Source organism: Leptodactylus fuscus, chromosome 2 (assembly GCF_031893055.1).
Source record: "Leptodactylus fuscus isolate aLepFus1 chromosome 2, aLepFus1.hap2, whole genome shotgun sequence".
Taxonomy (NCBI): Eukaryota; Metazoa; Chordata; class Amphibia; order Anura; family Leptodactylidae; genus Leptodactylus; species Leptodactylus fuscus.
In genome coordinates, this window is record NC_134266.1 from 66003417 (window position 1) to 66027943 (window position 24527).

The following is a 24527-nucleotide window of genomic DNA, read 5'->3' on the forward strand; positions in this document are numbered from 1 at the left end:
AGAAAGGGAACATGGTCAGGACTCCTGACATGTACATGTAAAATTGTAATGTGTGACATGTAAATACACGTACTGTCCCTCTATTACTCCTAGAAATTTACAAATTAACAACTGGAGAAAGCTGGAAAAAAGTTAGAAATACCTCAAGAATAGAGATGGGGGAACAGTAAAATGTTTCGAGATTCGATATTCGTTTCGAGTAGCCCCTCAATATTCGACTACTCGAATCGACTATCGAATCCTATTATACTCTATGGGGGGAAAATGCTCGTTTCAGGGGTAGGCAACGTTCGATCAAATCACACTTACCAAGTCCACGAGTGAGGGTCGGGCTGGATCCTCCGAGAAGTCTTCTCCGTGCAGCGTCCCCGCGGCATCTTCTGGCTCTGAATTCACTCTGCCAGGCATCGGGCCTGGGCAGAGCCGACTGTGCATGCCCACGCTACAAGAAAATGGCCACTTTGACTGTAAGAGCCGGAAGATGCCGCAGGGAAGCTGCACGGAGAAGGCTTCTAAAGGTAGGAGAAGAACCAGCGTTGATTGGCTGACTGTATAGCATTCGGCCAAGCAATGCTGGTTCTGCATTGAACTTTTCCATTCGAATAGCGAGTGGTACTCGATCGAATACGAGTCTTTCGAATACCGTAGTATTCAATCGAATACCTACTCAATCGAGTACTACTCGCTCATCTCTACTCAAAAACTCTGCACTTGACTATATGCTAGATAAGCTGAATGTCTTAGCAGACTGCATGAACTCTAGGATACGGTCAGCCTTGATATAGAAGCTTCTGACTATTCTCTTTTCTTTGCCAGGAGAATCTGGTCTGGGGAAGTCCACTCTTATAAACAGTCTTTTCCTGACAGATCTGTATCGGGGCCGTCAGCTACCAAGTCCAGAAGGTACTTTTACAGGTTTAAGGCACCTTGCAGACGACCATGGGCCGGGTCAGTGTGCTATCTGGGTTTTTCTCGGGGAGCAAACTGGCCCATTCATTTCTATCGTCTCATGCACATGACTGTATATTACACAGATCAGTGTGAGCCAATGGTCCGGACTGCAAAATTCAGGACAGGTCCTATTCCTATCCGGTTTTATGGCCGTGTTTCCATGGTTCCTATTCATTGAATGAATGAGACCGCGGAGGCAGAGCTGCTGCACATGAGGCACACGCATGACATCTGTGTGCTGCCTGTGCACTGCCCATGCCATTCAATCATAACCAGCGGCCAGCTCATGGTCATCTGCAAGGGGCCTACCACAGAATATCCTAAAATATGTCTTATCAGAGAGACACTTTTTGTACCTTTTCTCACAAATAGGCATGGATTAGACATAAGGGCCAGTGGCTTAGTGGGAAAGGGGCAATAGTTAGAGGTAGGGCAAAAATTGCTTTCAAATTTTGGTGCATTTTTTTTGTATAATCTAAGATAAGAGATGTTGGAGTTACACTAGACAGACTAAAGGTGCCCCAGTTTTATCATCCACTGACATAAATTTGGCAGATTTTAAAACTTTTTTAAATTCTAAGTTTACACTTTCCTTTAAATGGCCAAACTACTACTACTAGGTCCAATAACTACCTCTGAACTTCCTACAATTCTGAATTTTTTCTTTTATTTTATGAGGTTTTTTTTCTTTTATTTTGAATGTCCCTAAAATATATTGCAATTCTATAACATCTTTCATTAACCTTTTAATTCACAGAGCGGGTAACACAGACTATAGAGATTGTGAAGCAGACCGTGGATATTCAGGAGAAGGGAGTCAGACTCCGTCTAACAGTAGTGGATACACCAGGTTATGGTGATGCCATAAACAATGAAGAGTGGTATGTATGTGTCCTGGGAGTTCATAGATAGGTGTTTGAGTTACCTTTGTTGGTATATAGAACAATAGTAGAAATATTAGTGCCTCAGCAGAGACCAGTGGGACATAAATCACAGGCACGTAGCGTACTACATGGTGGCTCAGTGGTTGGCACTGTTACCCTGTAGCACTGGAGTCCTTGATTGAAATCCGACAAGGGACATAAGATGTTTGTATGTTCTCCCTGCGTTATTGTGGGCTTCTCCGACATTCAGATGCTTAGATTCTGAGCTCTATATGGGACAAAGTCTAGAAGTGCTGTGGAATATGTTGGTGCTATATAAATAATGGGCATAAATTAATTATAAATTGACCAAAGAGGGATGCTATATGTAGTCTCCTATAGCATGATATTAAGTGTAATGTTTTGAAACCTCTGACGTTTGAGCATACTGGTATATTAGTATGTAATAGTGCTCACAATAGCAATATGATTGCAGAAAGTTGTCCTTTGGCTCCATTTTCAGGCCAGATACACACAATGGAAACACCGCAGCAAAAGATGCTGCATTTTACATTAAAGAGGACCTTTCATGAGTTGGGGCACATGCGGTTTTATATATTGCTGGAAAGCCGACAGTGCACTGAATTGAGTACATTGTCAGCTTTCACGATCTGTGCCCCAGGTGAAGAGCTATCGGTGCCGCTACCGTAGCTCTTCACTATCAGAAGGGCGTTCCTGACGGTCAGTCAGGAACGTCCTTCTTCACAGCAGCGCCTATAGCGCTGTACTGTGCAAGCGGGGAGGAACGCCTCCTCCCTCTCCTCACAGTACTTGTGCATAGACCAGCATTATCAGGAGGGGAGGGGGCGTTCCTCCTCGCTCTCACTGTACAGCGCTATCGGTGCTGCCGTGAAGAAGGACGTTCCCGACTGACTGTCAGGAACGCCCTTCTGATAGTGAAGAGCTACGGTACTGGCACCGATAGCTCTTCATCTGGGGAACAGATAGTGAAAGCCGACTATGCGCTGAATTCAGCGCAGTCGGCTTTCCAGCGATATATAAAACCGCATGTTCCCCAACTCATGAAAGGTCCTCTGCAAAGTGGATGAGATGCTGACTAATCCCTTCCATTAACTTGTGAAAATAATACGCAGTGGAAATTCTACAATTTTAAAAACTCTTTTTAAAAAAATCACAGCGTGTCAATTATATCTACGGAAACACTGGCGTTTTCCGTATAGGTGTATCAGAAAAACACTGCAGAAAATATCACAACACATTTCTGCCACAGTCTTTTCTGCTGCGTTTCTTTGGTAGTGATTTGCTGCGTGGGGCCTGCATTGCACTGGCATTCAGTCACGCACTGCGCTCCGGATTAGGCCCAAATGAATGGTCCTAGTCGGGAGGGAGTGTCTTAAGGCGGATGTCGCAAGGCGAATTCGCCTGAAAGAATGAGCAAATCGCTTCTTTTTCCAGGAGCTGGAAAAAAGAACTGACCCATTCCTATTGATTTCAATGGGAGCTGTCTTTTTGGTCATGATTTTGAGGCGGATACGGCCTCAAAATCCTGACCAAAAAACCCTGTGAGAACTTACCCTTATCCTTTACATGGCTTTAAATCCTGCTTATGTGTCCTTCAGCTGGAAGCCGGTGGCTGACTACATTGACCAACAATTTGAGCAGTATTTCAGAGATGAGAGTGGCCTGAACCGCAAGAATCTCCAGGACACGCGTGTACACTGCTGTCTGTACTTCCTGTCCCCTCTGGGACATGGGTATGTGAGATATTGGTATCAATAGTTATTGGAATCTGGTATATAAAAAAAGGCTATCATTAAGATATACATATCATACAACTTCATGAGACTCCAGTTACTGTAAAAACAAGGTTATTAATTAATACAGAAATATGTGTGTAACATCTTTGCCCATCTGGGCGTTGGCGTCATCATCCGGCCGCACGCTGCGGCGCAGGAGATGTGTTCAGTTGTAATTTATTCAGTTGGTTTCTCTTTGCACTGTCTGAACACTGCCCTATGCCTTTTCTTTGGTAATTGATTTTCCACCACACCCATCTCCTTCACCTTCAGTTTGCTCTGATCCTCTAATGGTTAATCTGATCTGGCCCTGTGATTGACGGCCAGCCTTCCTGTCAACTCCATGGGCGGGTTCTTCCTCCCTATTTAGCCTTGGCTCCCAGTCACACCAGTGCTTGCTATTGCCGTGTGCATACCTGCTCTTACTGTCTCTGTTTTGATTACTCTATTATACTTGACCTTTGGCTTTCCTCACTGACTTCTCTTTTTGGACTCCGATTTGATACTGTATTGCCCGACTGTTACTGACCCTTGGCTAAGTTGACTTCCCATTGTTGTTGTTCGTCTTGTCTGCGTTTTGTGTGTCACATACTCAGGGAGGGACTGTCTTTGTGGTTGCCGCCTATTACGTAGGATAGGGCCTGGCAATAGGAAGGGACAATAGGGGGCATAAGCTTAGGGCTCACTGTCTCTTGTGTCCCCGTTCCAGGGTTCCCTAACACTGCCTAACAATGTGACATTTTCCTTCTGGCAGCATACTGTATACTATCCTATATGCTGCATAGGCATAAAACTATATATCTACATCTATATATCCTTAATGAAATTTCACATCCAATCTGGGTAGCCTGATCCATGAAGTGTTCTGTTTGGCACATAAGGTAAGGCTTTGGTCATGATTTACCCATAGACAGATGCTGCAAGGACATAGTCTTGTCTTTGTTGCATTCCTCTCTATATACATCATGGCTAGCAGTGAATAAATGGGACACAGCTATCAGATCACTATAATGTATGATGTGTATATAAAAAGAATCCTGGGGAAAGACACCTTGTGTCATGCCTGCAGTGTCAATCCTAGGAGTATTAGGATCTGCTTACATCATCAGAGACTCTGTTATAGCCAACCCTGCCAAAATGACAAAACATATGAGCAGTGGCATAACTAAGAGCTTGTGGGCCCCGATGCAATCTTTCGTCTGGGGCCCCTACCTCATCCGTACAGTGAATTCTTGATATTGATGATTACGGGTGCTAAGGAGTATAATTTACCTTAGTGTGGTTAGAGTAGTCTGTGGGTCTCCTTGGTTTATGGGCCAGATGGAAGCTGCAATCTCAGTACTGATGCTAGTGACAAGGAGGTCCTTAAGTCAGACCAATAGGTATATTGGGTGGATTCCAAATTACGTCACACTCCGGAGCGTCAGTGATGCAATGACACAGAAACAAGTTGAATCTGAGCAAAATCATCTTGAACAAATCATCTCTTCTTATACCCAAAGAAGTGGGCGTACATCTGAATAAGCAATTTTAATATCCAATGACAATTTTTGGAAATAGGTAAATTCCCATCACACCACATGAAGTAATTTAGCTGAAATCATCGTGTTTACGTGACAAGGCAAAGTCCCAATGACTTGCTACTGGTAATTTTATCTGAACTGTATTAATAGAAGTTTATGACTTTATTATGATCTGGTTTATTATAGGGTGCAGCAATATGTCTGCAAATAGTCTGCTTTATTATGGACGATGGGTCAAGCTGACCTAGCTTAAGTTAGTGGAAAGAATAGATACACATATAAAGTATATGTATAAATATATATTCATTTCCCTATCATGGAAATGAATATTCTGACTACTGTTCCTACTGAATGAGGTTGATCTGGTGCATATTAGTCACCCAACCGTGTGTTATATCAAGGTTTATTCAATGTTATATTTTTCCCACTGCCCAGCAGTATTTGCTCCTAATCATATTTAATCACCCGCTTATCAATTTTATTCCAGACACTTTATTACTCTGATTCAGCTAAATGGGTGCATGGGTCACAGACAACTTTAGAGAACAACAATTTAGAGAACTAGTATTTTAAAAAGGAAAACTTATATTTCTAGCTTAAAGGGACAGGGCAGATGAATATACCTTAACATGTATGGATTAGAGATGAGCGAACAGTGTTCTATCGAACACATGTTCGATCGGATATCAGGGTGTTCGCCATGTTCGAATCGAATCGAACACCACGTGGTAAAGTGCGCCAAAATTCGATTCCCCTCCCACCTTCCCTGGCGCCTTTTTTGCACCAATAACAGCGCAGGGGAGGTGGGACAGGAACTACGACACTGGGGGCATTGAAAAAAATTGGAAAAAGTCATTGGCTGCCGAAATCAGGTGACCTCCATTTTAGACGAATAGTGGATTTCAAATCCGGGTCATATGAGAATGTGAACTTTGTGACTATGAGACAGGGATAGCTGTACAGGCAGGGATAGCTAGGGATAACCTTTATTTAGGGGGGAATGTTATTAAAAATAACTTTTTGGGGCTCTATCGGGTGTGTAATTGTGATTTTTGTGAGATAAACTTTTTCCCATAGGGATGCATTGGCCAGCGCTGATTGGCCGAATTCCGTACTCTGGCCAATCAGTGCTGGCCAATGCATTCTATTAGCTTGATGAAGCAGAGTGTGCACAAGGGTTCAAGCGCACCCTCGGCTCTGATGTAGCAGAGCCGAGGCTGCACAAGGGTTCAAGCGCACCCTCGGCTCTGATGTAGGAGAGCCGAGGGTGCACTTGAACCCTTGTGCACCCTCAGCTCTGCTACATCAGAGCCGAGGGTGCGCTTGAACCCTTGTGCACACTCTGCTTCATCAAGCTAATAGAATGCATTGGCCAGCGCTGATTGGCCAGAGTACGGAACTCGACCAATCAGCGCTGGCTCTGCTGGAGGAGGCGGAGTCTAAGATCGCTCCACACCAGTCTCCATTCAGGTCCGACCTTAGACTCCGCCTCCTCCGGCAGAGCCAGCGCTGATTGGCCGAAGGCTGGCCAATGCATTCCTATGCGAATGCAGAGACTTAGCAGTGCTGAGTCAGTTTTGCTCAACTACACATCTGATGCACACTCGGCACTGCTACATCAGATGTAGCAATCTGATGTAGCAGAGCCGAGGGTGCACTAGAACCCCTGTGCAAACTCAGTTCACGCTAATAGAATGCATTGGCCAGCGCTGATTGGCCAATGCATTCTATTAGCCCGATGAAGTAGAGCTGAATGTGTGTGCTAAGCACACACATTCAGCACTGCTTCATCACGCCAATACAATGCATTAGCCAGTGCTGATTGGCCAGAGTACGGAATTCGGCCAATCAGCGCTGGCTCTGCTGGAGGAGGCGGAGTCTAAGGTCGGACCTGAATGGAGACTGGTGTGGAGCGATCTTAGACTCCGCCTCCTCCAGCAGAGCCAGCGCTGATTGGTCGAGTTCCGTACTCTGGCCAATCAGCGCTGGCCAATGCATTCTATTAGCCCGATGAAGTAGAGCTGAATGTGTGTGCTTAGCACACACATTCAGCTCTACTTCATCAGGCTAATAGAATACATTGGCCAATCAGCGCTGGCCAATGCATTCTATTAGCTTGATGAAGCAGAGTGTGCACAAGGGTTCAAGCGCACCCTCGGCTCTGATGTAGCAGAGCCGAGGCTGCACAAGGGTTCAAGTGCACCCTCGGCTCTCCTACATCAGAGCCGAGGGTGCGCTTGAACCCTTGTGCAGCCTCGGCTCTGCTACATCAGAGCCGAGGGTGCGCTTGAACCCTTGTGCACACTCTGCTTCATCAAGCTAATAGAATGCATTGGCCAGCACTGATTGGCCAGAGTACGGAATTCGGCCAATCAGCGCTGGCCAATGCATTCTATTAGCCCGATGAAGTAGAGCTGAATGTGTGTGCTAAGCACACACATTCAGCACTGCTTCATCACGCCAATACAATGCATTAGCCAGTGCTGATTGGCCAGAGTACGGAATTCGGCCAATCAGCGCTGGCTCTGCTGGAGGAGGCGGAGTCTAAGATCGCTCCACACCAGTCTCCATTCAGGTCCGACCTTAGACTCCGCCTCCTCCAGCAGAGCCAGCGCTGATTGGCCGAATTCCGTACTCTGGCCAATCAGCACTGGCTAATGCATTGTATTGGCTTGATGAAGCAGTGCTGAATGTGTGTGCTTAGCACACACATTCAGCTCTACTTCATCGGGCTAATAGAATGCATTGGCCAATCAGCGCTGGCCAATGCATTCTATTAGCGTGAACTGAGTTTGCACAGGGGTTCTAGTGCACCCTCGGCTCTGCTACATCAGATTGCTACATCTGATGTAGCAGTGCCGAGTGTGCATCAGATGTGTAGTTGAGCAAAACTGACTCAGCACTGCTAAGTCTGCATTCGCATAGGAATGCATTGGCCAGCCTTCGGCCAATCAGCGCTGGCTCTGCCGGAGGAGGCGGAGTCTAAGGTCGGACCTGAATGGAGACTGGTGTGGAGCGATCTTAGACTCCGCCTCCTCCAGCAGAGCCAGCGCTGATTGGCCGAATTCCGTACTCTGGCCAATCAGCACTGGCTAATGCATTGTATTGGCTTGATGAAGCAGTGCTGAATGTGTGTGCTTAGCACACACATTCAGCTCTACTTCATCGGGCTAATAGAATGCATTGGCCAGCGCTGATTGGCCGAATTCCGTACTCTGGCCAATCAGCACTGGCTAATGCATTGTATTGGCTTGATGAAGCAGTGCTGAATGTGTGTGCTTAGCACACACATTCAGCTCTACTTCATCGGGCTAATAGAATGCATTGGCCAGCGCTGATTGGCCGAATTCCGTACTCTGGCCAATCAGCACTGGCTAATGCATTGTATTGGCTTGATGAAGCAGTGCTGAATGTGTGTGCTTAGCACACACATTCAGCTCTACTTCATCGGGCTAATAGAATGCATTGGCCAATCAGCGCTGGCCAATGCATTCTATTAGCGTGAACTGAGTTTGCACAGGGGTTCTAGTGCACCCTCGGCTCTGCTACATCAGATTGCTACATCTGATGTAGCAGTGCCGAGTGTGCATCAGATGTGTAGTTGAGCAAAACTGACTCAGCACTGCTAAGTCTGCATTCGCATAGGAATGCATTGGCCAGCCTTCGGCCAATCAGCGCTGGCTCTGCCGGAGGAGGCGGAGTCTAAGGTCGGACCTGAATGGAGACTGGTGTGGAGCTATCTTAGACTCCGCCTCCTCCAGCAGAGCCAGCGCTGATTGGTCGAGTTCCGTACTCTGGCCAATCAGCACTGGCCAATGCATTTCTATGGGGAAAAGTTAGCTTGCGAAAATCGCAAACTGACAGGGATTTCCATGAAATAAAGTGACTTTTATGCCCCCAGACATGCTTCCCCTGCTGTCCCAGTGTCATTCCAGGGTGTTGGTATCATTTCCTGGGGTGTCATAGTGGACTTGGTGACCCTCCAGACACGAATTTGGGTTTCCCCCTTAACGAGTTTATGTTCCCCATAGACTATAATGGGGTTCGAAACCCATTCGAACACTCGAACAGTGAGCGGCTGTTCGAATCGAATTTCGAACCTCGAACATTTTAGTGTTCGCTCATCTCTAGTATGGATTTCATATTGATTTCCTTATCACTAGTGTTTATGTACCCTCTCAAGTTTTTACAAAATGCTATAGTTAAAAAGGAAAAAAAAAACTTAATTTTTTTTTTTTTAAAAAAAGCTTAATATATTGCACATTCCATCTATATTTTACTGTCATTTTGCAGAATGCGTCCTCTGGACATAGAATTCCTACGAGCACTTCATGATAGAGTGAATATTGTTCCAATTTTGGGAAAAGCTGACAGTCTTACGCCAAAAGAGCTCCTTCAAAAAAAGGAAAGGGTGAGTAATATGTGAAAATTTGATTCAGATCGTAGATTGTGAACTACTTTACTGTCCACATGTTCCGTGCGTAGACCTCGCAGAAAGCACGCAGACCCCATTATAGTCTATGGGGTCTGTGTGCTTTCACTGCACACCGCTTGCCAATGAGTATGGTAGTCCGTTTAGGGGGGTCCCCATGCCGACTCCCCTGAATGGATTACCGATGCAGATGTGAACAAGGCCTAAGATTAAATTTAATGTGTTCTAAGTGTGGCTCTCCTCCAATGACCTGTCAAAAAGTTGACACAAGATGTAAGAACACAGCTGTGTCTAGTGAAATGTATCCTATTGTTCTGTGTATAAACAATTACAGAGGGTATGAATGTATAAGAGAGATCAGTAGAGGGCTTTCTCTTCTCCAGTAGGACTGGCATCTGCTCAATGTTAATGGGTACTAATGCTTACTTATCCAGGGCTGCATCTCTCTACCAAGGTTATACAGTCTAGTATTGTCTTATTAATGTCATGTTGGACTTGTAACATGTATGATCAAGATAGAATTTGACCTATACCTACTCTCTAAAATATATACTAGAGATAATACAAACAGAAAGGTCACCCTTAAATAACAGAATATGTCACTAAACCCCAAGGATTTTTCCTGTGCTGTGATATTGATGAAAGATAAGACAACCCATTGGTAGTCGCTTCCTTGCTGTGGCTCACCATGTTCTGGTTCCTGCATTGGTGATAAGATATCAAACATGGTAGGGGCTGACTCCACTGACATTTATATCTCATTATCTGAGATAAAGTCATGGATTTATCATTCTCTGCATGTGTATAACAAGAAATAGATTTATGGAGATGTTATTATTTATTCATAAAGAGCCTGTGCTGTACAACAGGGTACCAGAAAAAAGACACGCCACTTCTATAGTGAGCAAACACCAACCATTAAGTGGGAATATGGGTACCCGAATATTCACAGTCATTTCTGGTGGGTAAATACATTTATTAGTTAATAGCAAACTATTCCCTATACCTGAAGACTTTGAAATGTACAGAAAATGTTTTTATCCAAAAAATTTGAAGAGTAGCACAACAAAGTAGGCAGATAGAAAGAAGGTTGGAGGGGAATAAAACAGTATTCCTTCCGTCTCACTGTATCCATGAAAAACTATAAAGGGCAAAGAGCAAGGAAAACAGCAAAGATTCCTTAACAGATTTAGAGTTCAATTTTACACATTGAAGAAGCTGAGGATGAAGGCAGATAGAGGAAGTTTTATCAGTCTTTAAAGAGGACCTTTCATCAGTTGGGGCACATGCGGTTTTATATACCGCTAGAAAGCCAACAGTGCGCTGAATTCGGTGCACTTTCGGCTTTCACGATCTGTGCCCCAGGTGAAGAGCTATCGGTGCCAGTACTGTAGCTCTTCACCATCAGAGGGGCGTTCCTGATAGTCATTCAGGAATGCCCTTCCTCACGGCAGCACCTAAGGCACTGTACTGTGAGAGCGGGGAGGAATGCTTCCCCCGGTACTTGTCTATGGATGAGTACTGTGAGGAGATGGAGGAGGCGTTTCTTCCCTCTAGCGGTATATAAAACCGCATGTGCCCCAACTGATGAAAGGTCCTCTTTAATAGCTTATCCTCTGGATAGGCCATCAATATCTGATTGGTTGGGGCTAATACCTGGCTCCTGTACTGATCAGTTGGCCTGGACTGCTGCCGGGCCTAGTGCTATACATTATATGGCGCTGGAAACAGAGGTTTAGGAATATTGTATAGTGGCTGTGTGACATTACTACAGCTCAAATGCCATTAACTCAAAGCGAAGACACTAATATAGTAACCAATCCCAAACAAAAAATAAATGCAACAGCCCAAATCCGTAGTAAAAAGGTAACAAAAGGTTAAGTACAAATCCACTCACTTGATCCCGTTGCTGGTATAACGTGGGTTAATGGATGCAATGCGATCAGTGCTCGGACATCTCTCCCAGCAGAGACAGGAACAAATGAATGAAAAGTAGCAAGGTCCAGCACGAACGATCAGCCATCCATGTATCATAAAACGTAGCTTTTATTTTACATATAAAAACTTCATGTGCAGCAGTAGGGGTTACAAGAGCCTACATGTTTCAGGGTTGGGGCTTGGTTAGGTTCCAACACTCTTTTTGCAGGACCTGTAAAGAAATCAACTTAGGTTCAACACCTATAGAAGTACATACAGTCAATTTTAGCTGGGCCTCATCTCTCTAGAGTCCCTCACATGTCCCATAGTACCTGCATAAAAAGAAGAGAGACAAGGAACCCTAGTGTAGTATGTTGAGGCAGTATGGCAGTCAAAAAGGTAAGCAAATGATGGCTGCTCACCTGGTGTGGTTGTGTGGGACACAACAACCAAACATGAACAATCTGCAATGGGGACACCAATAGGGCAGCAGCTAGAGAATATGTCTCGGGGATGTTGGAACAGCAACAAACTTGGACCAGCCTCAGAAGAACAGGCAAGAAAAGCGCTCACCCCAATGGATATTAATACGGATACTTTATTAAGCACGACACGTTTTGGGCTCTCTGAGCCCTTTTTCAAGTGCAAAGATTCACCTCCCTCACTGAGTAAAAAGTATCCGTAATATCTATTGGGGTGAGCGCTTTTCTTGCCTGTTCTTCTGAGGAGGCTGGTCCAAGTTTGTTATAGCACCTGCATAGTCGCCCTCTTTTATAGAGTGCCAATCCAGTGTTAATCTGAATGCCTATGGTTATTGATCTAAATCATATTAATTCCATGTTTAAAAATATTTACTACTATAAATAATGTAGTTCTATTTTCTCAAGATTTGACCTAATTCAGCCTCTTTCCTCCAAGATACGTGACGAGTTGGATCATTACGGTATTCGGATCTATCAGTTTCCAGATTGTGACTCTGATCAAGACGAAGATTTTAAGACTCAAGATATGGAACTAAAGGTAGCATAAATAGTCTTGCCGTTCCTGTAGTAAGCCATGTATTGTCGCTTATTGCTGTAGATTACATTCGTGCAGCTGAAATACAATTATAACATTTTATAAAGTAGTATTTCCGTACCTTTCACATACGCTATACATAGATATACGTTGTAATGCACAAGCTGTTTTATGCCTGATAAAAGCGGTTGTATTTGCCATAACTTTGTACTGTTGCACCTTATATATCTGCTTAAATAACAACAAAAAATGTATTCTCCTGAAGAAGTCCTGTAGTGACCTGCTGTGACCTTTCTCTACAAATTTTGACACAAACATCAACTGACAACTCACAGTAACAACCATATAGGTAAAAAACATCTTTGTTAAAAGAATAAAACATAGATAAAATCAAAATAAATGCAGAGGATAAGACATAACCACATAATAACTACCATCTGAGAGGGTCATAAGAGCTATACAAGAATCTGATAAATATAACTGACGGTCAGGGTCCCATTGTAACCTCATACAAAGGCAGCACACACCACAATGTACCATTGAACCAAATAGCCCAACAGGCAGAGAGGGAGATGCAGACCTATTAGTATAAAGGGATGTTAAGTAGAGTACTACATACAGACCTAAATAATGGACGTGAGTTCTAGGTGCAAGTATTTTTTTTAACTCCTGTATGTGAAAAAGTTACATGTATGTGGACATGGCTGTTAACAATCCATCAATAAATCTATCATCACCAATTTGTTTCCTTTCAAGAAATGTACAGGGTTTATGGGTACACTTGTGTTTCAGGGTGTGTAATTTCTCTATTTCCTATTTATTTTGTAATTTGTACACGTCACTTGTACACTTGTACACTGCGTCACTTGTACACTTGTACACGTCAGAAGTGAGAAGATTATTCTGGCTACAAGAAAAGCCTGCTCTCTTTTGCTTTAGTTGTAATGAGAAAAGTACAATAAATGTAGTCCAGTATCAGTGTGGTACTGTGGAAACAAGAACAAGTTACTGGATATGACTTTACCAACAGAGAATGGAACATTGCTGCAAATCATACAGTCAGTAAATCACTTGTCTACCTATTTTATTGCAGAAAAGCATCCCTTTTGCTGTGATTGGTTCCAATACCATTGTGGAGATTAATGGAAAACGAGTCAGGGGTCGCCTATATCCTTGGGGAGTTGTAGAAGGTAATGCTCTTATCATCTAAAGTGGAAAAGTGTTTTACCAGTGTAAGAACGCAGACATGTTGTGCACCCTATGGACGTAGAACTATTTCCAAATCTGACATTTTTCTTGACACATTATACTTTTTGTCAGGACTTGTACTGGTCCACAGGGGAATAGGTGAATCCCCCAATGATCCCCAGAGCCAGGGTGCCCCACTCCCTTCCTGAGCAGTATACAGTACAGAGGCAGGCTAAGCTGTATCCTCCCAATTTATTTGGTGGGAGGTTTCATCCACCTTATTCCCTCTATCAAAATTCAGTATTTTGCAAAACAGGATACAGTGTACAGGATGTCTCAAAAAAAGGAAAGAAAGTTGTATAAAACTTCACCTTCAAAAAATAAATTTTAAAAGAGGACAAAGAACAGACGAAAACCTGTTTTATTTTAACTCTGTAGTCTCAAAGTCAGATTTATATTGCCTGATAGGTATCAGATGGAGGTGGTGTGTATGTGTTTATGGATGTGTATGTGGAGTATAACAGAGAAACTGCTCTTTTAGGATAAGGCCCCACGGGACGTCCTGCAGCCAAAGAAACTGCGGGAAAAACCACAGCAGCAACGCATCACAGTTCTTCCTGCAGCGCTTTAATCAAAAAGTTTGCGGAGTTTTCCTCTGCAGACTTTCTGTTACAATTATATCTATGGGGAAACTGCCAGCGTTTACGTAGATATTTGTATAAAGCAGAATAATGCAGCTCTGAGCACCATGGAATGACCTTTATATGTATTACTGGATCTATTGTACGAGCAAATGTGCTGCACAGAGAAACCCCCAGACTGTTTCACGGGGTAGGCAATAGTAAAAAAAAAAAATACGTAGATATAGTTGACATGATGCGATTTCCAAAACCGCAACAGTTTTGGAAATTGCGGCGTGTCCGTACTGCGGTTTTTACCGCAAAATGGGCATTCACTTTGCACTTACTGTAAAACAATGTGATTTTTCCTGCAGTGCTTCCACCGCGGGCAAATCGCAGCATTTCCATCTCGTGGGGCCCCAGCCTCAAGCGCACCAAAATGCATGGTGAAACTTGTGCAGCTGAATGTGCAGATACAGACTGGGGATCATGCACAGACAGTAGACGGCATGACTGCCCTGTGTGTCCAACAAGGGGGCAAATAGGAGATCAAACGCTACCTACCCTTAATTTCTTTGGAGGAATTTTTTGGGTTTACTTAAAAATCCAGGTGACTGATCAGCTAAGGCACAGAGCTATACATAAGATGCCTAGTTAATGAGGACCTTTCATGTCCTCGGGCACATGTGGTTTTATATACCACTAGAAAGCCGACAGTGTGCTGAATTCAGTGCATTGTCAGCTTTCCTGTTCTGTGTCCCGGGGCAAGAGATATTGGTGCTGTTACCGATATCTCTCCACTGTCAGAAGGCTGAATTCAGTGCACTGTCGGCTTTTTAGAGGCATATAAAACCGCATGTGCCCGAGGACATGAAAAGTTCTCTTTAAGGGAGCCTGCACAGGGAGTTTATGCTCACTCATTCTGAGCGTAAAACTTGTTCAGAATGAGTGTGTAAAAAGCAGCTCCCATTGACTTGAATGGGTGCAGGCTTACGGGCGCTCCCCATTGAAATCAATGGAAGCCTTTTTTACCTATTGGTTTCAATGTGATACACCCGTATCAAGGATAACCAATGTCATATGATCCTTAAGAAAAATGTGTTATACTGACTGATGGTTTAATCTTCTTGAGATGGATTATTACTATCTTAGTGGCCAAAAATTATAAATATGGTTGTTTTTTTGCGTTTTTTGGAGTCACGCTGTGGGCTCCTCTACAAGTGCCCTGAATAGTATTAGATCTTTTCCTAATCATGTTTTTCCCATTCATGCTGTAACCAAATCTCTTTCTAACGCTATTCAATATTTTCCTAGTGGAAAATGAGCAGCACTGCGACTTTGTCAAGTTGCGCACAATGCTCATCCGCACTCACATGCAAGACCTTAAGGATGTAACAAGAGAAACTCACTACGAGAACTACCGGGCGCAGTGCATTCAGAGCTTGACTCAACGTGTGGTGAGGGAACGGAATCGCAAGTAAGTACATGTGTATATAACACAAGTACCCTGTTTCCCCGAAAATAAGACATGTTCTTATAATTGATTATCTAACGAAATATATGACCTTTCTTATTTTCGGGGGATGTTTTATGCAGCGGCTGGAGCGGGGAACAATCGGCAAACAAAGCGGGGAACAATTAACGGAGTGCCGGTTGTATGTGATCCAGAAGGTGAAGGGGGGGGGGTGTCTTATTTTCGGGGAAACAGGGTAGCTCCACTGGCAGGTCCACAGCAGATAATATATCAGTGAAGATTTCCTCCTGTGGTTGCAACAAGACCTTGGTGCATCAAGTTTTAGACAAAATTTTCATTCAAAATTAGGGGATAAGGCTTTTCAAGGAGAGGGAATGTAAAAAAGCACAAAGTTGCACCAACATTTTGAGCTTGAGTTTTGAACCAAAGTAAGTCAAGTATTAGGTGTAAACTTAGAAGCCTAAACATATACAAGATTTATCAGCCAGTATCAGCCACTGTGATAAATCTGGCACATTTTAAGACTATGTCTATGACCTCTATTAGCAAGGGCTGTGGTCTGATGCAGACCTGCGTTCGGGTTTCCGTAGTGCTTGCAGGACTTTCTCTCCACATGTTTCGTGCAGAAACCACATGGACCCCATTATAGTCTATGGGGTCTGTGGGTTTAATGAGTATAGGTTTCCATTCTGGGAGTCCCCAAGCAGATTTCCCAAACGGAATCCTGAATGCAGATGTGAAAAGGGCCTTAGAGAAGTGTAAAAAATTTTGGGGGGATCGCTACAGAAGAATCAATATTTGGGGATCTTTATAGACTGCAGATTATAATAATCAAATGCCAGGAAATGAGCAGAAAAAAAACACTCATACTCACCTTTCCTGGGCTCAGTTGTCTTCTTTTTTGAGTGTCCTCAGTGCCTTCTGCCTTCAGTGGTTGTGAAGCCTGTGATTGGGCCAGAATGGGGTGACACAAAATCATGAAAAAAAATCACAGACCACTGACATCAGGTAGCCAGAGTACAGCAGGAACACTTAAGAAAGAGGACCAAATGCTGCTGTGGTGCCAGGGAAAATATGACTATGAGTAGGGTTGAGCGATCGGAATCAGAAAAGATCGGATCTCGATTGACGTTCGAATAAATTTCACGATCGCAATCGGGTTCCGATGCCGCTTAAAAAAGATCGGGAACGGAATTCCGATCCCGATCGCTCAACCGACTTACCTGCACAGAACCGCTGCCGCTACCCGGAGCTCTGGGCCGTTGTTCTCTCCTCTCTCTCTTTGCATGCCGGCAGAGCATGCCTGTGCGCGCCTCCGCCTCCCTGGGCTAGTGTTACTGCTGGGAGTAGGCGGGCTTTTTGTGGCTTAGGAGAGAGTGGGAGGGTACAGGGAGGGGAGACGTAAGTGATGCACTCAAGTTTCCCCGCCTTGTACCCGCCCACACTCTCCTAAGCCACAAGAAGCCCCGCGTTCTCCCAGCATCAGTCACACTAGCCTGGGAGGCGGGGGTGTGCGAAGAGAGAAAGGAGAGTACAACGGCCCGGAGCTCCGGGGAATGGTGTACACATCGGGAAAAGAGGCAGCAGCAGTTCTGTGCAGGTAAGTGGGGGGGACTAAGTAGCCGGCGGATTTTTTTAATCACTACACAGCGTGGAGGCTTCAATTTTTGAACTTTTGCTGTGTAGTGAACAGGATCATTTTTAAAATCCTATCTTTGATCATTAAAAAAAATCCTATTGACTTACATTAGGATCAGAATTGGGATCGGGATAGGGTTTGAACGGAAAATGATCGGAAATCAGATTTTAAAATCGATCCTGAAATCTCAAGATCAGCTCATCCCTAACTATGAGGTTTTGTATATTTCCATTGCCTCTGATACTCTATAACCCCATAGTATAATAGTAACACTTCCCGTTTGGACCAAATAAGTTCACTTGCAAACTAAACTTGAGGGTGAACCTCTTGAATATCCGTAAAACAAATTTCTCAAGGTTCACCCATCACTAGCAAGGTCTTATTTGGGCATCCATTATTGACTGTATAGAAGGATAGGCAATAATGGTACACAAATAACAAAAGTTTTACAAAATGTATTTTACACAGAACATATGTCAAACATTTTTTAAACAAATTGCAATAATTTTCAGTGTCGGTGACAGCATGTGCATCGCTTTCTAGTGCTGGCTGTCATTTCCACAGACCAATAGACTTAAGTGCACGTCTCAGTCCCCATATGCACCATCCCATCGGGACTACTGAAACAGTATATAGCTCATGTCTAATGTGTGTTGTATCTTGGCACTGAAACCTGTATATAGTTTACATGTAATGTATAGTTTCACCTGAAATGGGATGTACCACTGCGTGTAAGGATTTAGGGTTGGAGAACATGGACAGCACATAACGAATGTTTGAATAAGCCCTAATGGTGGGCCATTATATATAGCTTTTGCTGCCCTCATACCAGAGGTGTAACTCAAAACTCCTGGGTCCTGATGGAAATATTGTAATAGGACTCTTCCTACATTGTGTCATATATTGGGTTGAGCGATCGGGATCAGGAAAGATCGGATCCCAATCAGCGATCGAGCAAATTTCACGATTGCGATCAGGATTGGGATTGACTGGAAAATGATTGAAAATCGGATGTTAAAAATGATCCTGAAAACTCAAGATCAGTTCAACCCTAAAAGTGACTTTTCCCATAGAGAAGCATTGACCAGGATTGAGCGATCGGGATTGGGAAAGATCGGATGCCGGTCAGCGATCGAGAAAATTTCACAATCGTGATCGTTTGGAAAATGATCGAAAATTGGATTTTAACCCCTTAGCGACCCTTGACGTAACTGTATGTCATGGGTCGCATGGGGATGTATGGAGCAAGCTCACACGCTGAGCTTGCTCCATACACGGCAGATGCCGGCTGTATCATACAGCCAGGACCTGCCAATAACAGCAGCGGTCGGTGCCCGAGCCGATCGCTGCTGTTAACCCTTTACACACTGCGGTCAAACGTGACCGCAGTGTGTAAACGGCGCCGGCGGCATGGGCGCCGCCATGTTTCCCCGATCGCCGCCCTCCTGAACGTCACAAGAGGGCGGTGATCGGTTGCTATGACAGCCGGAAGCCTATTGAAGGCTTCCAGGCTTGTCTCTGCACTAGATCTATTAGACGATGCCAGAGGCATCGTCTAATAGAAGTGCTGGGATTCTGCTATTCACTGCAGTACTGTAGTATTGCAGTGAATAGTATGAGCGATCAGACCCCCTAGGTTTCAAGGTACCTAAGGGGTCTGATCATAAATGTAACAGAAGAAAAAAAAAAGTTTTTAAAAGTATTAAAAAAATAAAAAAAATATAAAAGTTCAAATCACCCCCCTTTCCCTAGATTAGCTATAAAAGTAATTAAAGAACATTAAACATAAACATATTAGGTATCCCCGCGCTCCAAAATGCCCGAACTATTAGAATATTAAAACATTTATCCCGTACTGCGAACGGCGTAGCGGCAAAAAAAATAAAAACAGCCAAAAAGCGTTTTTTTCAACACTTTGCCTCCTATAAAAAATTGAATAAAAAGTGATCAAACCATCAGATCTTTCCCCAAATGGTATCAATAGAAACGTCATCTTGTCCTGCATAAAAAGACACCACAACCAGCTCCATACATGGAAATATGAAAAAGTTACAGGTGTTAGAACATGATGACACAAATTTTTTTTTCTATTTTGCAAAGTTTATAATTTTTTTAAAAGTATCAAAACATTTCAAATACTAAATAAATTTGGTATCACCGCGTTCGTACTGACACGTAGAACACAGGTAACATGTCATTTGTACCAAACAGTGAATGCTGTAAAAATTAAACCCATAAGAAAATGGCGCATATGCATTTTTTCTCCAATTGCACCTCATTCTGAATTTTTTTCCAGCTTCCCAGTACATTGCACAGCATATTGAATGGTGCCATTACAAAGTACAATTTGTCCCGCAAACAATAAGCCATCATGTTACTCTGTGAACTGAAAAATGAAAAAGTTATGGCTCTTGAAATGTGAGGAGGGAAAAACGAAAATGCGAAACCAAAAAATGGCCTGGTCCTTAAGGGGTTAAAAACGATCCTGAAATCTCAAGATCAGCTCAACCCTAGTCATATAGAATAGTGTCATAATTTATGCAACAAATGGGCCTTTTGGTCCCCTTCACAGTCCAGGGCCCAGTAACTATAGCTACCTCTGCACCATCGAAGTTACGCCTTTGCCCTCGACCACCATTCAGAAACAAAAATAATAAAGACTAAATAAATACATAAACAAAAGTAAAGTAATAAAAGTCCCAAGACAAAGGCTTTTTATCAGTGATACTGATCTGAATATTAGCTAACATTATTACAGGACGGTTATTATATCATATACAAATGATTACAGTGTATGGGATAACATCTTCTCTTTTGAAGAAAGAAAAACACATATTTTTTTGTCTTCTATTCTTACAGTAAACTGACGCGAGAAAGTGGTACAGATTTTCCAATTCCCAGCGTGCCTCCATCTCCAGATCATGAGACAATGAAACTCATCCGAGAGAAAGATGAGGAGGTGAGAGATGACATATCACCAGGGTTGAACGATCGGGATTGGAAAAGATCGGATTCCAATCGGCGATTGAGTAAATTTCACGATCGCGATCGGAATTCCGATCCCGATCTTTTTAGGCGGGATCGAGGTCGGAGGTTATTTCCCACAATGCTTTGCTACTGGCCAAGCATTGTGGGAAAAGCTAACAATGTTAGCTACTAGAAATGAGCGAGTACTATTCGAAACTCCCATTTCGAATAGCACGCTCACATAGGAATGAATGGATGCACCCGGAACGCAGACTTTGCCAGCGTCCGGCCACTTAACCCCATGCGCGCTGGCTGAGTCCATTCATTCCTACGGGAGCGTACTACTCTTCTGTTTCCTCCCTGCTGTGCCGTATACTTGGCTCTGCTACATCTCGGATGTAACAGAGCTTGTAATGCAGATGTAGCAGAGTCCAGTATACGGCACAGCAGGGAGGAAACAGAATAGTACTCGTATAGTCCACAAGAAACAGAATAGTCCACTTACCGGCACAGATCCGCTGTCGCTCCCTGTTCTACTTGGTCCAGTTCTCTCTCATTTACAGGCCTAGGAAGAAAGTGGGGCTTGTGGCTTAGGAGAGTGTGGGCAGGTACTGGGAGGGGAGACGTGAGTGATGCATTCACGTCTCCCCGCCCTGTACCCGCCCACACTCTCCTAAGCCGCAACAAGCCCTGCCTACTCCCAGCATTTCAAATACTAACCTAGGGAGGCGGGGGCACGCACGGCGCTCTGCAGTCCTGTGAATGAGAGAGGAGAGGACCGAGAACAACGGGGAGCGGCAGCGATCTGTGCAGGTAAGTGGACACCAGGGGGGACTAAGTAGCCAGAGGATTTTTTTTAATCACTACACAGCGTGGAGTCTAAAAATTAAAGCGTTCAATTTTTGGACACAACGCTGTGTAGTGAATAGGATCGTTTTTAAAATCCGAACTTCGATTATTAAAGAAATCCCATTGACTTGCATTGGGATCGGAATTGGGATTGGGTTCGAATGGAAAATGATCAGAAATCGGATTTTAAAAACTATCCTGAAATCTCAAGATCGGCTCAACCCTACATATGACTATGTAACCAGTAGGGTTTATTATCTGAATTACAATGTACGATTAAATTTGTTAAAGGAGAAATTCCATTCATTACATTATGTTAGGACATTTTGCATATTAATGCATATTTTATTACTCCCTAATAAAATAGCATAGTAGAATGACTTTGATATTGTTATGTCTAATCTAATCGGTAGCAATTCATGCACATTTACTACATCCTTTGCATTATTAGATTTGAGCAATTTTCGTAATTTTTATCAAATTTCTACTTTGTTTTCCAGTTGCGGAGAATGCAGGAGGTCCTACAGAAGATGCAGCGGCAGATGAAAGACTCACATTAAATCTTTGCTGTGCCACCTCCAAATACTCATCGTAATACCTCGAATTTTCCATTTACTTTCTTACCACTCAAAGACCAAATCCTAGATCTAATATATGAAAGTTATGGTGCCTGCAAAGAGGAACATAGACTACTAAGTAAAAGAAGCACATCTAGGTTTCTTGGGAAGGCAGTGCATGCACACTGTGGTCCCAGCACAAAAAGGGGTCTGTTTGTTCTCTATTTTATTGTTTTTAAAGCAAAGTTTCATGTCGTAGTCACCTTAGATTTATTTTAGTGGACAGCATTATCAGAGATTTCCTAGCATGTACCTAGGAAGAATTTTGAGTAATAGAGGCAACAGGTTGAGTTATATGAGTAGAGAAGGTAGAGCATTGTTGTATGACCAGACTAGCCGACCAGGAATTTGTGAACCCCTTACCAAGAGCTCAGTAAGGGCTTCATCTCTGTGCCCCACCTACATGTGATGTTTGGGACTAGGGGGCATACACAGAAATCAAAGAGCCCTTACACAGCAGCGTACTTGGGAATATAAAAAAGTTGCAGGTGTCACAATATGGCGATGGAAAGAAAGTTTTACATTTTTCAAAGTTTCTAAGGTGTAGAACCATAAAAACAATATAAATTTGATATCGCTGTCTTCATACTGACCCACAGATTATACATAATGTGTCATTTTTAACGCACAGTGGAGGCCGTAAAAATGAAGTCTGTAAGAAAATTCCACTCCATTATGAATAAATAGAAAAATAGAAAAGGAAAAAAGTGAACTCCAAATAAGAAAACTGATGTGGTTTAAGGGGTTAAACTAAGTAGGAGCTGTAAATATCTCTGCTAAGTGATCTCCCCCTAGTGGCAACTGTGGAAACCACAGTGACTATGGGAAATGGAGAAGGCAGGACAGTGCTAGTCCATTCTCTCAACATGTATATAGGAAGAAGCTAAGGTAGCCATCTTGGGAAAACGAGAAGGTAGTGGTTGGCGGCTGCTGTGGGTCATGGAGCTGCAGGCTATTATATGATATCTATCTCCATGTAGCTAACATTGAAAGGTGAGACTCCCACATTGGTTACATTTCCAGCCTCAGGTTAGATCAGCTAATATGTCCCCAAATACATTGGAACAGTTCTGTTGTGTCTTGGCTCTCACCTCCTCTTACTTATATTCTGCCTGCAAGAACTTGGTGGGACATTTTCTGCCCATCTCTATTATTGGAATTGGTTCTACTCATGAACGGATCAATTTTCTATACCTGCTGTGTAATTCCTGATAATGCACATACCTAATGCCAGGTAATGTAATAATTAAAGAAGCACTTCAACAAAAATGTCACTACGTTGCCCATTAGAAAGGTACTGGATGTAAATTGGAGTGCAGGTAATCCTCTTAATCTTAAATCATCCACACTATTCTGGTCCTTAGCTGTGTCACATGACCATCAATAAAACATTCTGACTGACAGATCATCTCATATGTGGTCATGAAGTTAGCTTTTCTCTTCATTATTATGAAATTCTCTCATAGAAATTAATCTAGAATATGAATGTCCTCACAGCAGACACTTTGTTGGAAATTGCTGGTCACATGACAAAGCTGAGGACCAGAAGTGAGTGGATAACTCCCACATACAGCAACTGGTAAGAAGATTACCGGCACTACAAGTTACATAGTTACATAGTAGATGAGGTTGGATGAAGACATCAGTCCAACCTATAAACCTACAATCCCTACAGTATTGATCCAGGGGAAGGCAAAAAAAAAAACCCATGAGGCTTATGCCAATTGCCTCCCCGACTCCAATCTGGCAGTCAGTATAAAAACCCTGGATCTACATGTGCCTTCCCAACAATCCAAAGAGTAAGCATTTTAGTGAGAGTGTTTCTTTAATGTGGCTCCAAGGTGAAGTTTTGCTTTAATTCCAGTCCTATCCGTTATAAGACGACTCCAGCGTAAGTGTGAAGAATGTCTGAAAGACTTTTGTGACTTTGCATTGCATATTAGATCTATTTCATGTCACATGAACACTTGCTATGATGCTGATGCATGCACACACAAATTCTATATTGTGAGCTGCTGTCTGTATGGAAATAGCATGGCTGCCATGTTCTTCAGTGGTTGTTAGGAAGTCTAAGGTATGTAGGGAAATACCTCCCCAGGACCACAAATGTACCCTAAATATTTTTAGTTGAAAACGTTTTCATATTCCAGTATATATGTGAGTGTTCTGTATAGCCTTTTATACAATCCAGCTTATTTTTACATTTAGTGGCCTTTTAGCCCATGTAGAGCTATACATGATGTTTTGTATTGTGTGCATTTACAATCTACCTATACAGTATGCTTATTCTATACAGTACATGTATGTGGTATTACTTCATCTGGATTACATACAATATGATGTATGAGATGCTTTTTATGTCTTGCTATCTAATTGTTCTGGTTATTTCGGCCATTCATTTATTAATAGTTTTATTTCGTGACAGCATTGTAAAATATGTAATCTTACAGTATGAGTAGCCCAGTTTCATTATAATTGCAAATTCTGGGAAGTATTGGTTTGGAGACACGCTGAATTCCTGCAAGCAGGGGTACACGTTGCTACCCTGTGAGCAGAGGTGCACAGCAAGGGTTTACAAGGGGACAGATGTCTCAAAACATTTGTTATCAAGGAGGCATCAGCATTATGTGGCCAGATTGAAGATTGGTTTACA

The 24527-nt window shown here is 43.1% G+C and overlaps 1 protein-coding gene across 2 annotated transcripts in view; it reads left to right on the forward strand.

Annotated features, from left to right (window-relative positions):
* Positions 1 to 22257, forward strand: part of LOC142194624 (septin-5-like) — a 47804-nt gene extending 25547 nt beyond the window's left edge. For both annotated transcript variants that reach the window (XM_075263877.1, XM_075263876.1), the window contains exons 4-12: positions 817 to 903; positions 1709 to 1832; positions 3455 to 3589; positions 9448 to 9565; positions 12422 to 12523; positions 13614 to 13710; positions 15643 to 15805; positions 20301 to 20400; positions 21758 to 22257. In XM_075263877.1, coding sequence (XP_075119978.1) covers positions 817 to 903; positions 1709 to 1832; positions 3455 to 3589; positions 9448 to 9565; positions 12422 to 12523; positions 13614 to 13710; positions 15643 to 15805; positions 20301 to 20400; positions 21758 to 21817 — 986 coding nt within the window. In that variant the 3' untranslated portion in view covers positions 21818 to 22257. The remainder of the gene's footprint in view (positions 1 to 816; positions 904 to 1708; positions 1833 to 3454; positions 3590 to 9447; positions 9566 to 12421; positions 12524 to 13613; positions 13711 to 15642; positions 15806 to 20300; positions 20401 to 21757) is intronic.
* The last annotated feature ends 2270 nt before the right edge of the window (positions 22258 to 24527 follow it).